Source organism: Maniola hyperantus, chromosome 18 (genome assembly GCF_902806685.2).
Source record: "Maniola hyperantus chromosome 18, iAphHyp1.2, whole genome shotgun sequence".
NCBI classification, from domain to species: Eukaryota; Metazoa; Arthropoda; class Insecta; order Lepidoptera; family Nymphalidae; genus Maniola; species Maniola hyperantus.
The window spans coordinates 4,944,543-4,971,577 of record NC_048553.1 but is presented as its reverse complement, the minus strand read 5'-3'; the positions used below and the strand labels follow the sequence as shown (position 1 = coordinate 4,971,577).

General features: G+C 37.5%; 3 protein-coding genes across 4 annotated transcripts; 2 read left to right on the top strand and 1 right to left on the bottom strand.

Moving 5' to 3' along the window:
- Nucleotides 1–750: 750 nt before the first annotated feature.
- LOC117990818 (probable cytochrome P450 6a14) lies at nt 751–8,534 on the top strand. 2 transcript variants are annotated; one of them, XM_069504441.1, is made up of 5 exons: nt 751–1,435; nt 1,986–2,188; nt 3,502–3,636; nt 4,050–4,301; nt 7,046–8,534. In XM_069504441.1, exons 1-5 carry the CDS (start codon nt 759–761, stop codon nt 7,219–7,221), a joined length of 1,443 nt encoding a protein of 480 aa, XP_069360542.1. In that variant the 5' UTR covers nt 751–758; the 3' UTR covers nt 7,222–8,534. The 2 variants fall into 2 exon arrangements, with proteins under 2 accessions (XP_069360542.1, XP_034834202.1); XM_034978311.2 differs by having other exon boundaries at nt 3,388–3,636.
- A 2,418-nt stretch (nt 8,535–10,952) lies between these two features.
- Nucleotides 10,953–15,227, bottom strand: LOC117990817 (uncharacterized). Its single transcript, XM_034978310.1, has 6 exons — nt 15,118–15,227; nt 14,043–14,225; nt 13,579–13,726; nt 12,700–12,843; nt 12,115–12,328; nt 10,953–11,795 (listed from the first exon to the last, which is right to left on the bottom strand). The coding sequence occupies exons 1-6, from the start codon at nt 15,218–15,220 to the stop codon at nt 10,953–10,955; spliced, it is 1,635 nt and encodes a 544-aa protein (XP_034834201.1). The 5' UTR covers nt 15,221–15,227.
- A 4,081-nt stretch (nt 15,228–19,308) lies between these two features.
- Nucleotides 19,309–26,737, top strand: beta-Man (beta-mannosidase). The gene is made up of 12 exons (XM_034978147.2): nt 19,309–19,521; nt 20,879–21,025; nt 21,455–21,603; nt 22,378–22,571; nt 22,763–23,021; nt 23,677–23,842; nt 24,049–24,177; nt 24,524–24,698; nt 24,989–25,562; nt 25,645–25,774; nt 25,864–26,249; nt 26,412–26,737. Exons 1-12 carry the CDS (start codon nt 19,389–19,391, stop codon nt 26,646–26,648), a joined length of 2,679 nt encoding a protein of 892 aa, XP_034834038.1. The 5' UTR covers nt 19,309–19,388; the 3' UTR covers nt 26,649–26,737.
- Nucleotides 26,738–27,035: the final 298 nt, after the last annotated feature.

The following is a 27,035-nucleotide window of genomic DNA, read 5'->3' as shown; positions in this document are numbered from 1 at the left end:
ACCGAGGGTTCCGTAAAAACTTTGTTGAACTTTGTTCGTAGAGGTTTATCGTTAATATAAAAAAAACTATGGTAGTTAGAGCGTTAGTTTTATTTTTTCTGTAAAATATACATCAGCTCCTATGACCATAATTATTTTAGATTTTTCGATTGGTAAACTTCGGGGAGAGGGAGGAACCGTATTTATTTCGATACACGATAAATCAAAAACTATTATGGGTAAAATGAATAACAATCTATTTTAGAATGAATATAAAGCCACTTGATACAGATAGTTATCTTACTCTGAAAATTAAAAATACTAATTAACAGTTCATGAACACATTTTCATAAAGGATATTTTTATATTTCTAGGTCAACGGGAAGTAGAATACCTAAATTCTTAACAGACACGACGGACGGACGAACAGACAGACAACGACGTGATCCTATAAGGGTTCCTTTTTACTACTGAACCCTAAAACATCGTTTCCTGAGAATAGTTACAAAAAAATCCTATGTATTAACCATCAGTAAATACCTATGCTAAGTATAATGTTTAGTTAATGTGGAGGTCTGAGCGCGTATATTTTGCAATACTCGTGTCCAGCGTAGTGGAGTGGACCTTCGATTGCTGCTGCAACCATTGAAGATTACGGTCGCAAATATTATATTTGCGGTAATATTTTAAAAAGTGTCGCAATCAAAATATTCCTTTATGTATTGATAACAAAAGAATTGTGTTGTGTCGGGACTCTAAAAAATACTGGAAACGTGGAAATGGCTTTCCTCAAGTTACATATATTCTCATACGAAGTGTTTATCACGTTAGTGTTATTTCTCCTAATAGTATATTTGTGGTTCCAATATAAGTTTACGTACTGGTCAAGGAAAGGTGTTGTGGGACCTAAACCGATATTTCCATTCGGGAATATAAAGAGAGTGGTGCAGAGGAAGGAACAGTTCTTCGAGCCGTTTTGTGATAACTATTACAGATATAAACATTTACCTTACGTCGGAATGTATTGTTTTAACAAACCAGTGTTGAGCATAAACGATCCTGATTTGGCTAAGCATATACTAATAAAGGATTTTGAGCATTTTCAATCGCACGGCATATTTTCTGGAGGAACCGGCGATCCTTTGGCTGGACACCTATTCAATTTGCATTCACAAGCTTGGAAAATCTTGCGATTAAAAATGTCACCTGTATTTTCAACTTCTAAATTGAAGTCTATGTATCCTTTAGTGGAGAAAATCGCTAAAGAAGCTCACGATTATGCTGCAGAGTTACACATGAATAACAAAGCAATAAATTTTTCGGAGTTCTATGAGAAATATGCGATGGAAATTGTTGGAAGTGTCGGTTTCGGAGTAGAGTGTAATGGGCTCAAAAATTCACGTTCTGAATTTTATTTGCGTGGAAACGAATACTTTAATCCGACTTCTCTCTATTGGTGAGTAGGTACTAATAATTCTATTATTATTACTGATTTTAGCAACTCAATATATTAAGTTAGTAGATGGTGCAACTTAATCCACGTGGATTTAGGTTTTTAAAAATCCCATGAAAATTCTTTGATTTTCCGGGATAAAAAGAAGCTTACGTCCTGCCCCGGGATGCAAGCTCTTCCTCTGTACCAAATTTTGTCAAAATCAGTTGAACGGATGGGTTGTGAAAGGCTAGTAGATAGGCAAATAGACAGACAATTTTGAATTTATAATATTAGTATGGAGTATGGATAATTGCTGTTTACCTTATTGAAATTGAATGATTGCAAGTTGAAAGTTAAAATTGAATAGATGTAGTTAGGTATCAGATCCATGTTGGGAAAGAATAATCTAGCTACTCGAAGTTAGGAAACCTAGGTAAGTACCTAGAAAGTATATTCTATCGACACAGCAAATGACAAGCTTATTCCTAGTTCTATGATTCTATTAGCCGTTAGTAATAATTAAGTTTTAAAAGATACTGTATGTTAATTTCAGATTTTGTTAATATTTCAGGACGATAGTGCGAGCTTTAGCGTTTGTAATGCCTACATTTTTTAACAAGCTGAAACTGAAACGAATCAACCCGGAAATAATACGTTTCTTCTATAATTTGGTCAAGGAAACGGTCGACTATCGGTACAAATATTGTTACAAGCGCAACGACTTTTTGCAAGCCCTTATAGAGTTGAAGGAAAATTCGGAGATTAAAAATGAAGGTTATTTATTTTTGTGATATTGTTTATTTCATATTTATACAATTCCAAATTGTACATGATATGGGCGCTTTAGTAATCCTATAATACATATTTTTTTTTTTAATAGATATAGCGAGCAAACGAGCAGGCGGGTCACCTGATGTTAAGTGATTACTGCCGCCCATGAACATTTGCAGCACCAGAGGAGCCGCCGCCGATGCGTTGCCGGCCTTTTAGGAATTTGTTGGTCCGCCCCTTGAATAACCCCATGTTACTACTATACTACTACCTATGTTTTATATTTTACTAGCTGATGCCCGCAGCTTCGCCCGCGTGGATTTACTTTTTTGAAAATCCCGTGGGAACTTTATATTTTCCAGGACAGCAATTAGCCTATCCGTAGTAGCCTGTCGAATTATATATATTTTTAATTTATCGTAACGTACTTACAAGTAGGTACCGATTACGTTGTCGCGCTCAAAGGCGCGTTTTTATTAAGTAGTCCGCTATGCCCCTGGATTTTAAATCTGTAATATCTTCAAATATAAATTGCTTAAAATCGCTTTGTAAATAAGCCATTATTTTTCGAAAAAGTAAAGGATAAAAAATGGGTATTGTGGGTTATCCCTAAGAGATGGATGGATGTCCATCTCTTAGGGATAACCCGCAGACGTTATTGTATATCTTTAAAGGTGTACAATACTGTAGTTCTATCTCGTACATCTATCTCGTAGAGTTCAGCCAGTGTTTATTTACAGCACATTAGAAACCTCTAAAACTATCAATGTTTCTCAACTATATTTTGTATCTATCATACCTACATTATAAATCTTCCTCTTGAATCACTCTATCTGTAAAAAACCGCATCAAAATCCGTTGCGTAGTTTAAAAGATCTAAGCATAGTAGGGACAGATAGCGGTAAGCGACTTTGTTTTATACTACAGTGATGTGCTCTATTATTTTGAAAATTGTTGAGAGAACTAATGATTTAATGCTTATTTGTAAGACGATTTTAAATTCTCCCATCCCGTCTTGACCACGACCTTGACCATGTAACTAGTATCTAACTGGATCTAAATTCGATTTCCTATCGATTAATTAAAATCATATTTACATTATAAGTATTATGTTATTGAAAGATCGTATTTCATCTCTCATCTGCATTCCTTTACAATCTCTCCATTCCATTGATACCGAGTTTGTTATCAATATTTTTCAGACATAAGCAAAGAGTCGGTAAACTTTACTTTCACGTTCACCGACATAGCAGCCAATACTATGTTGTATATGTTTGCCGGTTATGAGACTTCAGCGACCACTGGGCAATTTGCAGCGTACGAGCTGGCCCGAAACCCTCATATTCAGGAACGCGCGAGGGAAGAAATAAATAGGGTTCTCGCGAAGTATGGCGGAGAGTGCACGTACGAGGCGCAGAACGAAATGGTCTACATGAATATGGTACTAGATGGTAAGTAAGATAATCAGATTTTGAACAAAAACACCTGTCTAAAATTTTCTATAATCAGGAACAATTTTTTAATGGAATCCAATGTTACCTACGAGATAAGCACAAATAGCGACGGAATTCTGAGCTTTCAATGCTAGTACCTTTCGAAAACCTAATTTCCTCGAAATGCAACACCTCGAACAGGTGGGCCACTCAGCTTGTGTTGAGATGTGACAGTCCCTACAAGAGATATCTTTGTCCAGCAGTGGACGTCTATCGGTTGAACATGTTTTTGATGACATCTGATAAAGTGATGGTTGTAATTGAGTGCATGTTACAAGTGGCAAACTGTTGGAACTCTTATAACTAAGTAGGTAAGTATAACACCTAAACATGTAGGTACAAAATAATTTATTCTATTCTAATTTTTGTAGAAACAATGAGAATGCATCCACCAATGCGAGCATTATTCCGAAGATGTACAAAAGATTACAAGTTGCCAAACAGCGACGTTGTCATCGAGGAGGGCACGCAGGTTTTCGTGCCTGCGCACGCGATTCAGATGGATCCAGATATCTTCCCGGATCCAGAAACATTTGATCCAGAGAGATTTACCCCAGAGAGAAAGAAGACTATGCATCCCTGCCATTGGATGCCGTTTGGAGAAGGTCCCAGGAAATGCTTAGGTAATTTTTTTAACTTTATAGGCATGTTGTCTGCAATCATATCTAATATTACGTAGGTGATGATGTAGCCTAAGATAGAGCGCGCTTGCCTAGAAGATGCTTATTTATATTTCTTTTAAAGATATTCTTTTCAAAATGATCTGCGTATACTTATTGATTGATTTTTAATGGTAGGCTTCTACGTTGATTTTTGCAAATTATATAAGTATCTATTTTTATTACACTACCTATAGTTCGCGACAGGTCGACATGGCAATCGGGGCATACCCCGATTACGCCCGCAATCCTATGTCGACTTGTCGGTATATCTACATAATAGTTAGTAGGTACCTAACTTCATTAAATTCTCCAGTACCTCCTGAAATATGCGTTAGTGTATCTTTAACTCATCTCTAGCCATTTTACATACCTAGCTACAGGAATAACGCACAACTGAGCGTTATGCGTACCGCTCCACTACCGCAGGAACCTACTCAATTAAATTATCGATTAAACAAAAAAAGTACGTCATTATGATGTGACGTCACATTCCAGTATTTCATAGAATATCGCATACTAAGTGCGCGTTTTGACGTTTGATAAAAAGTTACTGATTTGACTAGTTGTCAAATACCGTATTTCGATATCGGGTTGGACAATGTGAAAAATGGAAACGTTCTTTAGACCAGTATCGGAAGCTTAACCGGTTGAGCAACTGATATTGACATTGAAATCATATATTATGCCGGTTTGACCTAGTTAAGCAATCTCTTCGGGTTTAAACAAAACGCGTCAAGATTAAAATCTCTTGCATTTAGAATGGTAAATATGAGCTCGTTACAGAATTCAGAATATATGTTACATAGAAGTGATAAAGGAGTGCGATGTGCAGGTTGCCATAAGTGGCCGTTGCGTAGGTATTAGTATAGAGTTATACTTTAATTTACATTGCTTTGGGTATTAGAGATATTATGATCTTTCGAATAGGGTATTTTACCCTTTTTTGAAAAGTGTTTTAATTTGATCCCAAAGTGATAATAAACTACAAAAAAAATTACAAAATTTTAATTCGATCGATAAATGCAATAAAATGCATTTAAATTTCGCTGCGAAAACGCTCCCTGCCATATCTGTTTAAGTTCATGACCTGTCATGACGTCACACGGATTGGGAAGCATCGGTGTTTTCTTAGTGAAGTGACGTCACAGCCGGAATTAACATGGCGGCTACGGTATCATGCGTTTTGGATATTTGAAGAACAGATAAAAAGTAAAATCTTTAACATTATTATATAATTTTATGAACTCAAATTAGCATTTTTCGATTTCTTATTGCTAATAGGTACTATCTTGTTCAAGTATACTTTTTAGATTTTTTCGCTTGGTGTAAAATACCGTATTATGTTTGACGACCTCCCTGGCGCAGTCGTGAGCGCTGTGGTCTTATTAGTGGGAGGTCCCGGGTTCGATTCCTGGCAGGTGTTTGGAATTTTATAATTTCTAAATTTCTGGTCTGGTCTGGTGGGAGGCTTCGGCCGTGGCTAGTTACCACCCTACCGGCAAAAGCCGTGCCGCCAAGCGATTTAGCGTTCCGGTACGATGCCGTGTAGAAACCAAAGGGGTACGGGTTTAATAAAAAACTGCCATATCCCTTCCAGGTTAGCCCGCTATCATCTTAGACTGCATCATCACTTACCATCAGGTGAGATTGCAGTCAAGGGCTAACTTGTATCTGAATAAAATAAAAAAAATGAGTAATTTGCTCAAAATCGGTGACACGCTCTCCCTCTATGAAATTCTCTTCTCTCTTAATAAATATAACCCTTCTTACTGCCTTATGTAGATTTCTATGGATCTCATACCTATATTATTATTCACACATGTATGACTGAGAATATACATAAACTAAAATATTCATACTTGTTTCTAGGTCACGGCCTTCCACATAATTATGTCGGTCAAATAATCAGTTTCGTAATATGTTACATTTTATTTAAAAGCCTGGTAATGTTCCATTACTAAATTAATGTGGTATGGAAGTGGTGAATATATTCAACATGGATAATAGATGTACATATTATATACTAAAACACAAAACTTAAAACTAAATATTTTACCTACAAAAAGTGCATGAATTATGGTTTTTGCAATATTATACGTGCATCATAATGACGTCGATACAATATACCTAAATAATAATTATTTTCTTTATCATATTTTTGTCCATTGTTTAAAAAGTAAAATTCTTGTTATATTCAACGTACGTTTCAATGACCTATTTAATGCCTATTGAGAGCATTGTTCAATTTAAGAGATTTTCAAATAAAACAGAAAGTTGCAATCTCGGAGTATTTTTCCTTCCCTGATTTCTTCTTCCTTCCTTCTGATTTCATGGTGAGATAAACCTCATAATGTTACGATATTTGAAAGTTTAAATTGTTGGAAGAATTTTACTGAATAAAACATGAAGTGAATAAAATAATTCAACGGGCTTAACCTTTTGAATCTCTTCTCCAAACCCTTCAGCTACTCAAGTTTTTGAACGTAGGTATTGGATTTGATTATTTTTCAATAGGTACATTTATTTGCTCGTAAAGTGGCTTTTATTTCATCTTTTTGACCTCACTTGGGTGACCGAAATAGGTGCATATTTTAGAACCCTTGCCTGCAGCTCATATTTTAAAATTTGCGCCTCGACTTATCTTCAACATACTGCACATGCAGCGTAAATAACTACATCATGACGTCATAATCTGATCTTTCCAGGTCTCCGGCAAGGGTATATTCAAACGAAATTGGCTCTAGTGAAGATATTGCAGAAATATGAGATGTTACTTGACGTGCGGACGCAGGTCCCGACGCAAATTAAGGCTTCAGCATTAGCGTGCGCGGCGGAAGGCGGCGTGTGGATACGGCTTAAGAAATTAACGGACTGTGTATAGGTATTAGATTAACAATAAACCTAGTATAAATTTAGAACGTCATTAATAAAATTGTAAAAATTGTAAATTCGACTTGTATGTATACGTGTTTTTACCCGACTGCGGCGAAGCCCAAAGGAGGGTTATGTGTTTGACCTGTGTGTATGTAAGTATGTATGTCCGTTCCTATGTCCGCTTGTAATTGCTCAACGGCTCAACCGATTTTAATAAATGATACATTTTGTATTGTCTTGATGGCGCGAGTGTCACTACGAAGCAAAAATTCTAAAAAAAATCAAAATGGCGGATTTTATGCGCTTTAATGTGCGGGCTGAAAAAAAAATATTTTCAAGACTCTCGAGTGGGGTATCAAAATAAAGGCTTTAAAAGCCAAGTACCTACGGAATAATATGTTTGAAAATAGTTTAGAGTGAAAAAACCATTAAATGTTATAAAATGTATGGCAGGCGGGGGCAAGCTAATTAGTCCTAAGTAAGTAGTCCTTAAGTAGTAAGGTGGCTAAGTAGAGCCCCCGACTGCCATACATTTTCTAATATTTATGATTATGACAAATATTAATTTCTATTTTATAGAATGCAATTGAATTGCTTTTCAGTTACCAGTTACTATTTATTAGGAGTCGGGTTTTTTAGTTTTTAAATTACGTAATTTTTGTATCATACATAATATGTATACCAATTATCTGGTTCCTGGCTTGATTTGAATGCGGCATTTTTTTATTCGCAGGGGTTTTAGCCAGAGTGGTTTTTAGTTATGTTTGATTGAAATCTAGGGGTTGCAAGGTTGGTGGTCAGGGGGTTGGGAATTTGGGGTCTGTGGGATCGGGGAGAGTTGGTGGTTTGCGGTGTCGCTGCTGCTAACTGTTGGTTGTCGGACTCCTACCGACTAAAAACCTCACGAAGCTTCCCCCCCGCTAACGACGGAGCACAACGCATATAACTTCGAAAGTGCGTGCCCGGGATCGAACCCTGTATCCCCCTAAATTGAGGTAGAAGTCTTAAAACCACTACACTACTTACCTGATGATACCTAGTGTAGTGGACACTAGGTATCATCGCTTTGTCGAAACATTGATGTGCATTTTATAGTAAAATATGTTTTGTTTGTTTAAAATGTACCTACCTACTTAAATATTGTAGGTATTGTAGGTATTGTGTACGCACAGTGTGTGTGGAATTCTAGAAATTCGTGTCATGGCTGCCGTAAACAGCAAAGCGAAGGCTTGTATTATACATTTTGAAAGGTATATAAAGTAAAGAGATTTTTATGATGTAGATAATTGAGATATGCATTTAAAATAACAGATAAATAAACGGTAGTTAAAAACAGTGAAAATTATCATATTTTAATTAATACGTACCTATCCTGAACTGTTTCACGATTGGACAAAAACTTCTGTATCGTAAATTTACATTTTCTCATTAATTTAATAGATAAGTTCATCATCATAATCTTAATCCATCGCCGGCGCACTACTGAGTACTTGTCCCCTCTCAGGGTGAGAAGACTTTAGGCCACAGTTGTACTCGCTGGCCAAAGACACCTTTGAGAATATTAGGGAGAACTCTCAGGCCTGCAGGTTTCCTTGTTTCAATGTTTTCCTCCGATGATAAATCAAGTGATTTTTAGGGTTTCATATTTGAGGTATCACTTTGTTGTCTGTCTGTCCGTCTGTCGTGCCTGTCAAGAAAACCTGGGTGCTTCCCGTTGAATTAGAATCATGAAATTTGGCAACAAGTAGGTATAGGTCTTATAGCACAAGTAAAGGAATAAATCAAAAAACCGTAAAATTATGGTACATCACAAAAAAAAATGTGTTCATGAACAAATAATTAGTATTAACTTAAGTAAGATTAATTGACAACTTGGGTATCATATGAAAGAACTTTACCGGTACATTCTAAAACAGTTTTTTATTTATTTTTATGCATTTGTTTTTGACTTATTGTGCAAAACGTCGAAAAAATACGACTGTAGTATGGAACCCTCAGTGCGCAAGTGTGACCCGCACTTGGCCGGTTTTCAATTGCTTAAGCGCACTTATCTCCGAAAACTTATAGATGCATGCCCGGGATCGAATCCGTCTTAACCACTATGCTATCACCACTTTTTTAATAGGTAAGTTAGTGTTACTATTCTGACACAGGATTCAGCATCCCTAAGTATTATACTCGTTCCTACTTGCTTCGCATCAGTCTATGATACGCCGCGAAACAAAAGTTTGGACTTTGAAAAAGTCGCGGTGCGAGCGAAGAATGGGCTTTACAAGAAATCCGCATCATCAGCGAATATCTTAATAAATGAGAGGTTACGGTCAACTAAAAATTTGCCAATTTTTAGGGTTCCGTACCTCAAAAGGAAAAACGGAACCCTTATAGGATCACTTTGTTGTCTGTCTGTCCGTCGGTCTGTCAAGAAACCTACAGGGTTTCTTCCTACCTACAGGGGTTCAGGGTTCCCGTTGACCTAGAATCATGAAATTTGGTAGGTAGGTAGGTCTTATAGCAGACATTCGGGGGAAAATCTGAAAACCGTGAATTTGTAGTAACATCACACAAAAAAATTACTTGTGGTCATGAACTAATAAATAGTATTTTCAATTTTCGAAGTAAACTATATCAAGTGGGGTTTTATATGAAACGTTGCATTCTAAAACAGATTTTTATTTATTTTTATGCATCATAAGTTAGCTTATTTTTTGAATTATCGTGCAAAATGTCGAAAAAATACGACTGTAGTACGGAGCCCTCGTTGCGCGAGCCTGACTCGCACTTGGCCGGTTTTTGATTACGATCATTATATAATTCCATCTACTGATATTATTAAGAACTAGCTGATGCCCGCGACTTCGTCAGCGTGGAATTAGGTTTTTTAAAAATCCCGTGGGAACTCTTTGATTTTCCGGGATAAAATTTCTTTATCTATACCCATGCAAAAAATCACGTCAATCCGTTGCACCGTTGCGACGTGAATGAAGGACAAACCATCAAACCAACAAACCAACAAACAAACACACTTTCTCATTTATAATAAGGGTACTGATGCACGTTTAAAGTACCTATAAAACTGTCTGATTGGACAGCTCAATAAAGTTCAAGTTCGAGTTGGCCAATAAAGATTTGGCAATTTCATCTACATACCTCACGATGACCATGGCCGAGGCTGAGAAAACATAATAGGTATGTATTCCGTCTATACTTGAGACTTCCTTCACTCTTATATTATAAACTAGCTTATGCCCGCGACTTCGTCCGCGTGGACTACACAAATCTCGAACCCCATTTTACCCCCTAGGTTGAATTTTCAAAAATCCTTTCTTAGCGGATGTCTACGTCATAATAGCTATCAGCGTGCCAAATTTCAGCCCGATTGGTCCAGCAGTTTGTGCTGTGCGTTGATCGAGCAGTCAGTCAGTCAATCACCTTTTCGTTTTATATATTTAGATGCGAAAGTGTAGAGCCGTCTAGCTGTTTGCTACCTTTTTACAGCTCAATCGCAAAATTTGTCACAGAGATAGTTTGCTGGTTTGCTTGCATCATGGTTACATGATTATGTTACAACTTTGATCCCGGAAAATCAGAGTTCCCACGGAATATTTAAAACCTAAATCTTCACGGACGGAGCCGCGGGCGTTAGTATACCTAATATCTATATTCCGACTCAAAATAAGATTGTCTTATCTAAATATTATTTTATTTAAAAAATTTATCATTTGGAACTAGGACAAATAATTAGTCTTGTTTTTCTTTCTTTGTTTGACTTTCTTTATCTTGAGAAGTTTTGGATTCAGACACATCAGCTCGAGAGTCTATTTGGACATTATGAGATTTATCTTTCACTTTCTCATCAGTTTGTACATGGACTTGCTTTAAACTTGGTTTCAAAGTTTTCTGTTTACCCTTACTTGTGCCTGGCTCGGAAACATTCGTTGAATTCTGTTCAATGTCATTTTTATTTTCGGCAACTTGTGCGTCAGAAGTAATTAATAAAGACGATTTAAAAGCTATTTTTTTGGGACTGTCGTCAGCAATTACTTTTAATTCATGAAGTTCTTCGTCAAATCTCGCGTGAAGCTGTCTGTTGATCTCTTGAGCCATTTCTTCAGCTTGCTGAATATCTGCAGATGTGATTTCACCGAGTTCTGAAGGTCGCAATGGCAATGTTGAAGATATTTTCAGTTGGCCGTATTGTCGAGTAAGCAGCGGAGTTTGAGTAACTGAAACAGATCCTGAGAACCTGGTGCCTGGACTGAAATCTAAGTACTGTGAACCATCAGCAGTATCTAGTAAATCATATAACATTTTAACTATGAACTGATGTTCTTCAGGGGCTGCGCTCAATGCAGCCAGTTTGTCTAACTTTAGACGTTCGGTTGTTACTAATGCTGATTCAGACATTTCACGAGGTAAACGAGTATAGTATAGTAAATCGCCATCCTTATTTCTATCGACTGAGTTGGGCCTTAACAGTTTCTTTATAAAGTGGGTTCTGATGCTGCTGTGTGAACTTCGAGGAATGCTCAAACGTTCAGTCCACGCTGGTGATACCGTACGTATCTGTTTTTCATGACGCTCCTAGAAAATTCCAGTAGGTAAGTTTATGCGCAATAAATATTGTATTCATAACATACTTCGTCTAATTCGTCTTACAGAATCTACCTATGGTATTTTTATTCTTTAACAGATTGAAGCGCTTATCAATGAATAGGTAGGTATCTACTTGGTCCTTCTGTAAGGAATCGAACGGTAAGAAAACAAGTAGGTACTTTTACTCACTATAATGAGTCAGTAAATCTAAACAAAGGCATTTCTAAATTCCAGGTGGAATATCATATGTTTCAGAACCCTTTTTTCACTTTCTACCGTAAAACTGTATTTCTAAGCAATGACTTACCAGCATTCTATCGATGTTCCCTTGCAATTGCACGCTTACTCGAACGAGTTTAAAGTCAACTGCCAAAAGAACTCTCGCTAATGCCAGAAGTGCGGACAGCAGCCAGCAAGCGGTATGAAGCCAAGCCGAGGCGATCGTGAGCCGGGTCGCTTGATACACGCCGCGTATCCTGCGCTGGTAGGCGAGCGTTGCTACGTTTATCGTGTATGAGCACCTGGACAGAGATTATGGTTGATACATTAAAAAAAACCGGCCAAGTGCGAGTCAGACTCACGCACCGAGGGTTCCGTACTCATCGTCATCATGATCAACCCATCGCCGGCACGCGGTGAAATGTCTCGTAATTTTTTTTTGCACTAAGACTCCATGGCCCCAGGGTCTCCACGGCAAACGGAACAAAAATGCAACTCTTGAATCTCGATAAGAGACTTACTTACTTACGTACTTGTGCCGCTTGCCGTTTTCGGCCATTTCTGCTGCAACTCCCGGTTTTGATACTGTCTCCCTAATTCTACATTTTATACTGAGTACCGTTAAATTACGTGTGCCTCAAAGTCTAAAACAAAATAATTATAAAAAACGTACGAGGAACTTCCGGTGATTTCGTTTAGTTTGACGCACAATTCCTGCAGCCCATTATGTGTGACAGCGGAGGTGTAGACGCAAACAGCGCCCATGACTACCGAAAATAGGAAAACCGGCGGCAGCACGCGCCATGGTCTCTGTAAACTGACACAGTTCATTACCGTTATGCTGGAGTGGCTAAAGTCCCCAATTGTAACCAAAGTTTACCAATATTTTGTAGTTAGAATGATTTCAAAATCGATGGATACTTACAAAGAAATAGGTAGATACTAATTGTAAAAGCAAAAATAAAAACCTCATGAACCAGCTACGAAAAGACGGAGCTTATTTCGGAGCTAATTACGAAAAATAGTTAGCAACGTCGTAAAACAGTTTGTTGGGGCGGAAATGGAGATCTGGCAGATCATTCATTTGAAATTTGGTTGAAATATCACTTTTCACAACTTATCAATCACTTTTGGTTGATTCATCACTTTTTGACAACTTTAATATGTTCAAGTTGACGACCTCCCTGGCGCAGTGTTGAGCGCTGTGGTCTTAGTAGTGTTCCCGAGTTCGATTCCTGGCAGGGGTTTGGAATTTTATAATTTCTAAATTTCTGGTCTGGTCTGGTGGGAGGCTTCGGCCGTGGCTAGTTACCACCCTACCGGCAAAGCCGTGCCGCCAAGCGATTTAGCGTTCCGGTACGATGCCGTGTAGAAACCAAAGGGGTATGGGTTTAATAAAAACTGCCATACCCCTTCCAGGTTAGCCCGCTATCATCTTAGACTGCATCATCACTTACTACCAGGTGAGATTGCAGTCAAGGGCTAACTTGTATCTGAACAAAAAAAATATATTGGGAGGCCCTGGTTCTTTCCCAAATAATGATAGACTTACCCAGTCAGAATTCTACTTCCAATCGAGCACATCAGAAACATTGTGGTCCAGACGAGTCCAAAGATACCGGAGACAAGCGGCACATATGTCGGGAGTAGACATGCGCTTTTTTCCACCCACTGCGTGCTTAGGAAATCAACTGGCAGCACTTTAAAAATAGTTAAAGTGAATATAGTTATAGTCCGGTCAAAATAGACATTCAAGGTAAAATTGAAGCCAAAAAATTGGTACAAATGTTGGGAACACCAATAAGTATATAAATGAATTGTAAAAAGTCCCCATCGATTTATATTGATGTATATGTGATTTTATAGTGATGCAGTTTTAGATGGAAACGGACTAACTTGGAAAGGGTATAGCAGTTTAATTAAACCCATACCCCTTATCGGTTTCCACTTTATACATGGTAGGTATCGTAACTTTTTAAATGACAACTTTAATAGCAGTTCAAAGGAGTGTCTTACTATCGGCCGCATCTTTGTCGTCGGGAATAAACTCGTAAATTATATTCTGACGTAGAGTCGTAAGAGACATCAGTTTTGGGAACAGCACGCAATTTTCGTCAAATAGATACATCAACATGTGGAAGCAAAACGTGCAGAACGATCCAAACACGAACGCCAGGAAGAAGAGCAGCAGGTGAGCACCTAAATATGTATAATTACTTATTTTATTATAGAGAGAGCTATGCTAGGAGTTTCTCTACGTCATCGAATCAGAATTGGGAAGATGCGTAGGAGAACTAGAGTAACCGACATAGCTCAATGGGTTGCGAAGCTGAAGAGGCAATGGGCCAATGTGTTGGAATGGCGACCTCGTACCGGAAAGCGCAGCGTTTTAAGACCTTCCACTAGGTAGAGGGACCACATCAGACGAGTCACAGGGAGCCGCTGAATTCAGGCGGCGCAAGACCGTGGCGTGTGCAAGTCACTACAAGAGATCTACGCCCAGCAGTGGAAGTTTATCGGTTGATGATGATGCTGCTGATGATGATTATTTTATTAAAGCTGGCGTCCACGAGGCTCGCCGAGCCCAGTGAAATCGAATCGCAATAATTCGCCACCATTCGTTGAGATGGCAATCGGGGTATAAAGTTCGCCCGCACCAGGTTAATGCGGGGGCTGTGCGGCGCGTTCACTCCCCGATTGCCATTTGGACCTGTCGTTTACTATAGGTATGTTTACTGTGGAACTGCGATGATCAGCATCGCACCGCAATGCGCTGAATCGAATTATTGTTTATCATACTTTTAGTCAAGTTCTTTTTCGGCTCGATATTTTATTCCGGAAAATTAAAGATGGTCCACGGAATTTTTTAAAACGTGGACGAAGTCGTGGGATTCAGCTAGTTATTGGTAAATTTCTTTTCCAGATGTAAGTTTAGGTAAAGGTTATGCAGGCGATTTTGAGTTAGGAAATGATCTTTCCTAAACTGATTTTAGTCAGTTTCTGATGCGAGAATTCACCTGTAGCCATGAGAGCATAACACACTTATGTAAATATAAATATATGCTTAATTAAACAATCTAGTTTATGTAACCTTTCCAGACTCCATTGACTTCAGGTTCTGTTCGTTCGACGAATTCATACTTTTCATACAAAGTTATCCTATCTATATTATCATCAAATTGTCTGTAAAACATTAGAAACCCAGTCAAGGCCGTATTATTTTAATGATATTAATCAAATTATTTATTGATGCATTAAAACGTAGTGATTATATACTCTTTGACTGCATCATCGATCTAAAAAAGATCTAAAATCACTGCTTTTGAAAATTTGACCCAAATTTGACCGTTGACGTTCCTTCATCTATTTTTTTAAATATTTTTATTTTATAGATTGTATTGCTTATTTGGCTTACCAACAGATAATACACATATAAAACAGAAAATAAGTACAATGCACAGATAAAAAAAAATCCGTGTAGGTATATATACCTTACCTATCTGGCAAACCGGCATGCTTTTTTACAAGTGTGCAAGTGTATTTGTAGATTACTTACCAAAGATAAGCCATTTAGACTTTTTGACTGGACTTGCCTAAAATATACTCGCGGGTGCGTGCGAGCGGGTGTGGCGCGTGTGTTGTGCGTGTTTGGCGAGTGTGTGGCGCGGGAGTTACACGTGTGTGGCACGGGTGTGGCGCGGGTGTTCCGAGTGTGTGGCGCGGGTGTTGCGCGTTTGTGGCGCAGGTGTTGCGAGTGTGTGGCGCGTGTGTGGCGCGGGTGTTGTGCGTCAGCAGGTGTTGCGCCACAAATGCACAACACCTACCTACACTAGAATCCTTTGATAAGAGGCAGTTAAAAGATTTGATTTGAATTTAAATAAACCAGCCAAGTGCGAATCAGACTCGAGCAAAGAGGGTTCCGTATTACAGCCGTATTTTTTCGACGTTTTGTCTACTGTAACGTTCGTCGACTACTTAACCGGTATAGGCATGGGCGTACCCAGGTTCTGGGCCACGGGGGGGCAAATCAGATTTTTTAATAAGCACCTAGTCAAATAAATGAACATAAATTAAAATAGTTTTTTTGTATAAATTCTTTTAGTACACAATAGCTATTTTAAAAGTAATTTTCAAGGGTCTTCAGCAAAACGGTTTATGACGTCTACCGTGAAAGAATCGCCCATAGCGTTAACAAAATTTCTAAGTACACTGAACAAAGCAAGCCCATATTATTTTTATCTATCTTCAATTTATAGCCACTAGCCTTATTCCACTGCTACAAAGCAATGGAATAAGGCATGGCCAAAGCCAGGAATTGATTTTGGGGGGAAGGGGGTTTATCAAGGCTTCAACCGAATCTTTACATGATACAAAAAACTTTTGCTCGACTTGATGGGGTAAGTACCTGTTTAGGGGAACTTTACCTTTCAATTTGACAGTAAGACAGAATACAAAAATTGCTGAATAAAACGCGAGCGTAGCGAGCGCAAATTTTTTGCTGTAATATAGAAAAATTTAAAGCGAAAGGAAAATGAGCTCAGCCATAACAAAATTTTATGTTTTAAAGAATTTAAAATGTGTGAGTGTTTAAAGTGAGTGGCATAAAATCCCTATCCATACTGATATCATAAATACGAAAGTTGTCTATCTGTTTATTCTATCTGTACTGTTTCACAGCCCATCTTCTTAGTCAAAATTTGGTACTATTCATAGATAGCTTGCATCCCGGAAACGGACATAGGCTTTTGTATTCCGGAAATTAAGAGTTCTCACGCGATTTTTGAAATCCTAATTCCACGCGGACGAAGTCGCGGGCAACAGGTAGTACAAAATTCGCTCGCGAAATTTTTGATATATTATTTACAATCAAAATTGGTTTGGCAAATGACAAAAAGATATACTTATCCCTATTTCTTAACTTTTATCGACAAAAGTAGATAGCTAGTAGGGACGTAAACAATATCCCCCCCCCCCCCCCCCTTCCCCCGGGTACGCCCATGGGTATAGGAGCGGACTGAAAACCGAAAGGTCGACGGTTCAAACCCCGCCCGTTGCACTTTTGTCGTACCTACTCCTAGCACAAGCCTGACGCTTAATTGGAGAGGAAAGGGGAATATTAGTCATTTAACATGGCTAATATTCTTTAAAAAAAAAAAAAAGTAAGCAAGTTAACGAAAAAATGTTTAGCTTATCGCGAGTGAGACAATGAGATGTAGGTCTCGACATAATATAAAGTAGTGACGAGTAGGTATTAGGTATGTTTACTAACCAACGTTCATTGGAGATAATTTGTTTTGTAGTGATGGGACATGTGGACAATTTAATTTACGACAGAATACTGAAACGTACCTACATTTTTACCTCAGGACATTATTTTATTATAATCTTCAGAAAACCGGTCAAGTGCGAGTTGGACTCGCACACGAAGTGTTCCGTACCATCGTACAAGATCAATGATAAATCAGAACATTTATTGCCTTTAAGTTGCTGAGTGCTGACATAAATCAGTACCCTTATTATAAATGCGAAAGTGTGTTTGTTTGTTGGTTTGTTGGTCTGTCCTTCAATCACATGGCAACGGTGCAACGGATTGACGTAATGATTTTTGCATGGGTAGGTATACATAAAGGCCTGGAGAGTAACATATGCTACTTTTCATCCCGGAAAATCATAGAGTTCCTACAGGATTTATGAAAACCTAATTCTATGCGGACGAAGTAAGTAAGTATATAAGAATACAGATAATAATAATACAGATATATAGAACAAAATAAGCAGACCTAGGTCTAGGACTAAGACTAGGCTAGACTAGCAAACATCACCTGGCCTAGATATAACACTAGGTACGTACTTTTCTAAAATTTACATGGCAGCTATTTTGAAATTTTTATAACTTGATTTTATAGCGGCAATAGAAATGCACACTTTGTGAAAATTCTACTCTCCACCTATTACGGTTCATAAGATAGGTACAGCTCGCTGACAGACAGACAGGTGGACCCCATTGATGGTAGGATCCCGTTGGCACCCTTCCGATACGGAACCCTATAGGCTATAACTACTTCTTGGAATAGATTGGTAAAGGTGACCGATCAATTCACAAAAAACAAATCACAAAGTTTCATTCCACAAACAACGTTTGGCAAAATTAGAATTCATTTTATCATCGTTATAAAACGTCAACAAATAATACACTTAACAAAACAAATTACCAGACAAATAGTCATTTCATAAAATACCATTTGACAAACAATTGATTTTACACGTAAATAATACACGTTTTATATAACACGTAGTACAACAGTCAGGTCACAGTGTAAGTAGGTATTTATCATTATAATGGTGTGCAATAGTTACCTAGAATTTACAATAATTAATTATACTAATTACATGAATGACAATGGACGACAATCACGATAAACTGAAATTGAAAATTATTATTAACAAAGAAAATATATTATTGAATAAAAAATATAAACTCAGCGATATCATAATCACAAATTAATTCAATAAAATTGCTCTGTTTAAATCCGTAAGTCTTATTTCTTGAAGACTGTATAACTTGCTTTTCCTTTAATTAATTTTCCTTTTATGTTATTGTTTATTTTGGTTAGAGACTTTTGTTTTTATTTTATGTAGGTACTTAGATTGTACATAGGTATAAAAGCCCTTAAATATTTAAGTTATTTATTATTATCACTTGCTTTTTCTAGGTCACAAGAACATAGTGAACTGTAAGTAGGTACGTGTTAGAATAAACTAAGGACAGTTATTGGACTGTAAATTAGATTTAAAAATTAATCATAAGTAGAAGTTTAAGCTAGAATAATATTACTTATTAGCCCATAGGCTAGATGGTAGTAGTAATAAAGCTGCCATTTTATAATGGTGCTTTATGGTAGGGAAAAAAAAATCGCTTTAAGGGTGAAGGAAAACATCGTGAGGAAACCTGCATGCCTGAGAGTTCTCCATAATGTTCTCAAAGTCTACCAATCCGCACATGGCCAGCGTGGTAGACTAGACAAAACACTTCACACTCTGAGAGGAGACCCGTGATCTGTAGTGAGCCGGTGATGGGTTAATTATAATGAATCAAATCTAGTTTTTATCAATGGTAGGTAAAACTACAAAAACTTAAACACATATATATTTAATAGATTTCCACACAAAACTCTTATCAATGAGGCCAAATGTTATCGATAAACAAGAAATATCGATAAGCTCTCCTACCTAATATGCTACGTAACTATAAGTGAAGTTGTGACCACAATGCCCACTATCGTTAGGTTGTCGAACTAAGCTAATCGGGATTACGTTTATGTTTACTTAAATCCAGCTTACACAGTTTTAAGCTATTTCACCATGAAGCTGTTCAGTTATAAGTTAGTTTTAAGTATTATTTGTGTGAATTTGGCTAACGTTGTTTGCTTATCTAAGTTCAGTTTGGATTCATGGAATGAAAAGGTTATTTGGAAACTCGAAAACAAAAATAAAAGTAAGTTTCTAATACCTATCTACTCTGTTGTTGACTGTTTGAACTTCTTTCTTTAAGTAATTGCCATATTGTTTTTATAATGTCGTTTAATCGTTTAGGGATTTCTGTTTTTAGGGTTCCGTACCTCAAAAGGAAAACGGAACCCTTCGTAAGTGATCCTATCACTTTGTTGTCTGTCGGTCTGTCGAGAAACCTACAGGGTACCTACTTCCCGTTGACCTAGAATCATGAAATTTGGCAGGTAGGTAGGTCTTATAGCTGACATTCGGGGGAAAATCTGAAAACCGTGAATTTGTGGTTACATCACACAAAAAAAAATTAAATTGTGGTCATAAACTAATAATTAGTATTTTCAATTTTCGAAGCAAGATAACTATATCAAGTGGGGTATCATATGAAAGGTACACTTCATCTGTAGGTACATTCTAAAACAGATTTTTAATTATTTTTACTTATGCATCATAGTTGTTGAATTATCGTGCAAAATGTCGAAAAATACGACTATAGTACGGAACCCTCGTTGCGCGAGCCTGACTCGCACTTGGCCGGTTTTCTGGATCAGCTTTTCTATGTATGACATGAAATGAAGGTCCAAAACATACAGGCAACAATTACTAAATTCATTTAGATATATTTACGTAGAGTTAAAATTTCTCTCGTCGCTCATTGCTGAGGGTCCTGACTCCTGAACCCTTCCCATTAATCACGTAATGGCAGTGATATTCTTGGGTTATTATTGCGGTGGCTGCCAGGTCCTTCCACGTACGACTTGACTAAGAGTACATACCTCCCTACTATTTTATCTCTTAGGTTTAACGATTATTATCAGATGTTAGTCTTAATAACCGGGACCGACGGCCTCCGAGGTACGGAGGAAACGAAAAGGCCAAACTCAGATCTCCATATTCGTCACTCATCTACCGACTTGGGTCTGTTGGAAGTTGCTTTACAATCGCAATCGTCTGATATGAGCTGTCACCTGCTGTTAAAATATGTCTCACCACAGAAATTTAAACAAGGTTTAAACTAAGTACCTATTTATAATTTTTATGATAAGTGTTTTTACCTACACTTCAAGGAAATTTTTAAACTATTTTTAAATATAGTATATAGTACCTAGAGGGTATATCAAAAATTATAGAATCGGCAGGATTCGAACCTGCGTTTCCCATAAACTAACGTTGAACGTCTGCTTTTCTAGGCTAAATAGAAATATTTTTTATTCCAATAAACTTTTGGTTACCCGAACTATTAGTTCAGAATGCCTTTTCTATCGAGAAGAACCAGCAAGAATCGCGGCGGGTGCTTTTAAACGCATTTAAAGTTTTGTGGTAAGCCAGTGAATGTTTATTTCCAGCGATCTCAGTAGCGGGTTCAGTGCCAGGTGCGGTATATTCGGATCTTCAGAAGTCTGGTACTATCGGCGACATTTTGCAAGGATTCAACGATGTCCTCACTCGTTGGATCGCGTATGACAGTTGGACTTACACAGGAAAATTTAATGGTAGAACCTCCTATAGAACTACACATAATATTATCTAGTTAATCTAGCATAAACAATGCAACAACTTGGCAAAGATCTCCCTCCCTCCTTTATCTCAAGAAATCCCTTTTAGTATATTTTTGGGCAAGTTACACGTCTGCACGATACCTATATTTAATTAAATTCTACTCACCTGGATAAGAATAATTTCGAATAGCAGCGAACTCTGGTACTTGGTATTACACGTTACTCGCTTAGCAAGATTCTCCTCTTAGGTACTTCACCTCGCAAGAAGAGACGAAGGACCTGATTACTATTATCAGTTGGGGTTGCCTCAAGTTTAGTTAATTTGCCTAAATTACCGTCACTCGATTTGAAGATATGACCTTAGATAAATTTAGCATGCAGGTACGTACTAATTTCCATAAGAAATTTCATTTGTTTTTTTAGTTAGTGCCAAAAATCTGGAAAATGCAGTTGCGCAGTTGGTATTCGAAGGCGTGGACACGGTTGCTTATATCGAGCTAAACGGTAGATCGATTGGTTCGACCAATAACATGTTCGTCAGATACGTCTTTAATGTAAAGCAATACCTTCAGGTGAGCATAAGTGTTACAACTCTCTTCACGCAAGTTGAGATTGTGGTATACCAAGGAGATTTTAATATAGGGGTTACCCCCCTATCATCTGGGGAGCTGTTCCAAAGGATGAAAGTATGTGATATGTCCTGACGCCGATGCACCGCCAGCACAGCCCAGTCCCATCTGCAGAGGGACTGTGATCGTCCACAATATAATAATGATTTTTGTATCTCAAACTGCACATGGCTATAATCAATTTTTTCTTAACTGCCTTATGGCCTAAGAGCCAGTGCGTGCCAGACCTTCTTTATTTTAAAAAAGCTGAAAGTTTCTCTGCGTATTGTCCCCAACACTGGGAGAAACGTTTGTTCGGATGTTTGTTTGAATCATGGTGGATTTGGGAGATAACAGGCAATAAAGGTGTAAAGTCTAATGTTTTTATATTTTCTTTAGAATAGTATTAGAAATCACCTCCCAGTGTTAAGGACAATACGCAGAGAAACTTTGAGCTTTTATAAAATAACAAAGGTCTGGCACGCGCTGGCTCTCTCTGTATTATAAAGCTAAACAAGAACTTCTCGTTAAAAATTAATAGGTGCATTATACGCCTACAGGACCAGTATAGGACCTTGTTACCGCGAACTGAGAAAGAAAAGAGTGAGAGTGAAAAACCTAACTCTAATAAGTAGGTATAAAGCGCTGAGTGAATCGCGTTTCTCCGAGGTTTCTCGGGCTCACTTCACACTTCAAATGTGTGATGAGCGTTAATAAAATTTTATTCTTTGTTTGAAGATAGGCGAAAATGAATTGAAGTTAAGTTTTGAGTCACCAGTGAAGTTCGCCAAAACTCGTTCGGAGAAATACTTCACGGCGCCGGATTGCGTGCCCGACATTTATAATGGGGAGTGTCACGCAAACCAAATCAGGAAAATGCAGGCTTCTTTCAGTTGGGATTGGGGACCAGCATTTCCCTCTGTTGGAATCTGGTAAGTATATCCAACAAAAGATTCGTTTCACTAAAAGTTTGTTCGTCTAAGTAGCAACACATAGGTAAGTAGGTATCTACCTAATACCAAAACACATTTTTTTTTAATTTTTATCATAAACATAAAATAGACTTTTTGTATTCTTCTATTGTTATTCCCAATAGGACTAAATAAAATAAAACCTTTTTCAGGAGGTCAGCTACATTGGAATTTTTCAATGGCGCCGTCATAAGATCACTTACCACGCACACAGAGAAAAGGGACTCATCGTGGTTCTTAATAACCAAAGTTTATTTGCAAACGGGTGAAAATATTAAACGTATTAAAGGAAACTTAAGCTTGTACTTAAGTGTAGAAGGACATCAAACATTTAAAGCTGGGAAATATCTTGATGTAGCAACAAGAGATGACGGAACAATTGAAGCTGAAATTGATATGAGTATTAGTTCGGTAGGTAAGACATATCGAAAAGATATTCTAATTTATGATGATTAGTGAGATTGCTGTCTACCAAATGTATCCCAAGCTTCAAACTTTGATAGCTCCAATCATGTGATATCGCAATCCTTTCCGATTGGCAGAAACTCTTCGACTAGGTAGTAGGTATAGTTTAATTAAGCACACCCCTGACCAACGGATTTAGTTACATATTACTAATACAGGAACACTGGCCTATCAATACATGATTATTGTGTGTAGGTAACGGTAGGGCTGTCTGAGCGAAAACAATCGAGTGGGACAAGGAGAACGCTATATACGGTAACATCAGTGCTTTTAGCTCGTGTGACAATAAGGTAAGAACCGAGAGATGACAGCGCGGCAGGGCCAATAGTAGGCTCCGATTAAATTGCGGGCGAACTAAATTGGCGAGAGAAGCGAGTGTCGCTTCTTTACATAGTTATTATTATCAGGTATTTTGGTTTAAGCGTGAGTAGGTAGGTACCATAAATTTAGCTAATATATTATGATAATCATAGATGGCTAATGGGAGCTCGACTAGGCTCTATGATTATTCCAATTATATTGCTTTATGTTTTAAAAGTGTGGTGTGGTGTGGCTTTACAATTTTATGGTCATTACTCCCTAAAGAGATTTTTTGTTTCAGAATTTAATCACCGAGTGGTGGCCTAACGGATATGGTGATCAAAGGTTGTACAATTTATTAGTTTTCCTTACAACTACCGAAAAGGATAGGGAAATTTCTTACAAACATGCTAAAATAGGATTTCGCACCATAGAACTAGTGGAAGAAGATGCTGCGTTAGTATTAGGTCAGTTTACCCCCTTATAGAGCGGTTGTGCGTTGAGGCTTCATATCCGCAATGCCTCTTTTTCAACGACTAGCGCAACACATATCTACGTATGGTACTGTGGGAGATACGTTCACGCAAATGCAACTGTTTTCGACAAATCAGGTAAACTGTGCGGGAACGCACAGAACAGGAACACACATAATTTTCAAGATTTTATATTACAGGGAACAACACAACTGCAGGTCACGGTTTGACATTTTATTTCAAAGTCAACGGCTATCCAATTTTCATGAAAGGATCTAACTGGATACCTTCAAATATTTTACCTGAAATTGGGGAGAATAGAAAAACAAGTAAGTATACCAATAAATCAATCAGCCTGTTTGCGTCCACTGCTGGACATAGAGGCCTTCCCAAGAGCACGCCACCACACACGATCCTCCGCCTTCCTCATCCACCAACATAATATCAATCATTCGCAATTCGCAAGAATATTGAGAAAAGATGCTCTTTAAAGAAGTCGGAAAATATACCAGGTTAATAATAATGACCCACCAAACGTCTCTCTAAAGGGGATATTGACAAAAGGAAAAGCTGAAAAGCTGAAAAACGTCACATAGGTATGAGTGTCAGAGACAACGCTCTACAAAGCCGAGTTCCTTAATTTGCCAAGTATTTTTCAGTGTTTTATTTTTTTAGTTAACAATCTGCTGACTGCTGCTCGTGATGCCCACATGGCGATGCTCCGGGTTTGGGGTGGAGGAATTTACGAATCTGACTACTTCTATAGGCGCTGCGATGAACTCGGTATTTTAATATGGCAAGATTTTCTCTTCGCGTGCTCTATGTATCCTGTGGATCCTGATTTTCTTGAGTAAGACATTAAGACTTCTTGTAATTAGATGTCTACTGAAACCTTTAGTTGTTTCTTAGAAGAAGCATAGCACCAAGGTCTGCGTGCACGCAAGCGAACTTCTGCCTCCACAACAGTTTCTTTTGTCACACGGTATTTCTCACCAATTCCAATTAAATGTTCCACGGCGAATACAAAGTCGCCTTGTGTCATCAATCATGTGCTATAGAAATGATGTGGAAACAAAGCTGTTGCGGAGACAAAAGTGGCTCGTTTGAATAGGTTTCATTTTATTTTTTTATTAATTTTAGAACTGTTAAGACTGAAATAGAGCAAAACGTGATTCGTCTTCAGCACCACCCTTCCATCGCAGTGTGGGCGGGGAACAATGAAAACGAAGTCGCATTACGAGGAAACTGGTACAACACGAAATCCGAATTTGAAAAATACAAGAGAGAATACATAACACTGTATGTAGATACAATAAAACCTATTGTAGAAGGCATTGATCCTGGAAGGCGTTACCTCGTCTCGAGCCCATCAAATGGTCACAAAAGTGAAGAAGATGGGTATATAGCCCAAAACCCTTACGACCCGAACTATGGCGATACACACTATTATAATTATCTGGCAGACAGTTGGGACAGCAACATCTACCCCCAAACGAGATTTGCGTCAGAGTACGGTTTCCAATCGTTGCCATCAATCAAAACTATGAGAACTGCAACTAATAGAACAGAAGATTATTATGTAGAGAGTAATTATTCTAAGCACAGACAGCATAGTCCGGCTGGATACAGTTTTATTGAGGCCCAGATCAATCGACGACTGAATCTTGATAAGAACGATACAAAGTATTTTGAGAAATTTGTATTTTACAGCCAGGTATGACGTTATTACAGTTTAAGTGTGTTACTTAATTTATAATTTATTAAAGCTTAACAATACCTACAGTATAAAATTTTAGATATCACAAGCCATGGCAATAAAGACGGAAACTGAATTTTATAGACAAAGTCAGTCCAATTGGTATACGATGGGAGCATTATTCTGGCAATTGAATGATGTGTGGCAAGCACCGTCTTGGTCTAGCATTGGTAAGATATTCATTTAGCACGACCAAATTCAATACTTTACGTATCTTTTTCTGTTGTCAAAGTTTTTCTTTCTCTAAAATGATTTTCAGAGTTTGGCGGGAAATGGAAAATGTTGCATTACTTTGCAAAGACTTTCTTTGCTCCCGTATTGATATCTCCACGGTTGACCAAGACAGGTGATGTGGACATATACTTAATAAACGATAGATTTGTGCCAATAATCGATGCCAAAATTACAGTCGATGTTTTTAATTGGAGTAGCTTAGCACCTATCCGGTCCAAATCATATCCTGCAGATGTAGGACCACTTAATACAAGGATGCAAGCTACATTTACTCTATGGAATGCTGAGAATAAGGATGAATTTTTTCTTAGATTTTTCTTACAAGCTGAAGGTGTTCCTTCTTCCCCTTACAATTATCTATTCCCTGTTCCATTGAAAAATGCTAAAGGATTGAAAAAACCTAATATAAGTGTAAGTATTTAGGCCGAACTGTATTTTTTATAATGTTAAAGCTGAAAATCGTTTACCGAAAATCTTCAAAGTTATTTTGAAATTAATAACAGCTTGATGGTCTGACGCATTAAAAAAATTAGCATCCCATGGTTGGTAAATTTGAACAATGTCTTATTACAGATAACAGTGCAGAAAAGAGACGACAAAAATAACGGAGTAAATAAATTCAAAATAAACATCAACGTAGATACTGTAATAATATTCCTTTGGCTTGAAGCAGATTCGGTGGACGGAAAATTTGAAGAAAACGGCTTTGTTGTAACAGAAGCTAATTTCATAGTTGACTTTACCACCCAAGATGCGATAACCGCAAAAGAACTAGAGAAATCGATAACCTATCAATATTATTTGCAGTAATTTATGTAACCTACGTTTAGAAAATGATCACATAGCCTAGACAAATTTTATTTTCCGTTAGGTATGATGAAGAATCGATATCACATTTATTGATTTTTTTTTTGCGTAGCTGTAATCCAAAGCATAAATAACTATTACACTTACAAAACCAATAAATGAAATTTATCAACAAGGACAGAATTTAATATGGAAATACATATATCTATTGATTAAATCATTCATATAATTCTGTTATTATTTAATTGGTATACCTACTTACTAGTTACTGATGACCTCAGTAACTAGAGATCAGATACACTCATGATCCATAGGATCACTATTATAGGTATCTACTTAACATCGTCAAACATTTCGACTGTGAACTTGCAACTGTACTATTTCAATTGT

Coding starts and splice junctions, on each gene's coding strand:
- LOC117990818 (XM_034978311.2), top strand. CDS start 759: ATGGCTTTCCTCAAGTTACATATATTCTCATACGAAGTGTTTATCACG. Junction 3,637..4,049: donor CATGAATATGGTACTAGATG/GTAAGTAAGATA, acceptor TAATTTTTGTAG/AAACAATGAGAATGCATCCA. Junction 4,302..7,045: donor AGGTCCCAGGAAATGCTTAG/GTAATTTTTTTA, acceptor TGATCTTTCCAG/GTCTCCGGCAAGGGTATATT.
- beta-Man (XM_034978147.2), top strand. CDS start 19,389: ATGAAGCTGTTCAGTTATAAGTTAGTTTTAAGTATTATTTGTGTGAAT. Junction 23,843..24,048: donor AGATGCTGCGTTAGTATTAG/GTCAGTTTACCC, acceptor TTTATATTACAG/GGAACAACACAACTGCAGGT. Junction 24,178..24,523: donor TGGGGAGAATAGAAAAACAA/GTAAGTATACCA, acceptor TTATTTTTTTAG/TTAACAATCTGCTGACTGCT.
- LOC117990817 (XM_034978310.1), bottom strand. CDS start 15,220: ATGTTTTACAGACAATTTGATGATAATATAGATAGGATAACTTTGTAT. Junction 12,844..13,578: donor GGAAGTAGAATTCTGACTGG/GTAAGTCTATCA, acceptor GAACTGTGTCAG/TTTACAGAGACCATGGCGCG. Junction 11,796..12,114: donor GGAACATCGATAGAATGCTG/GTAAGTCATTGC, acceptor GGAATTTTCTAG/GAGCGTCATGAAAAACAGAT.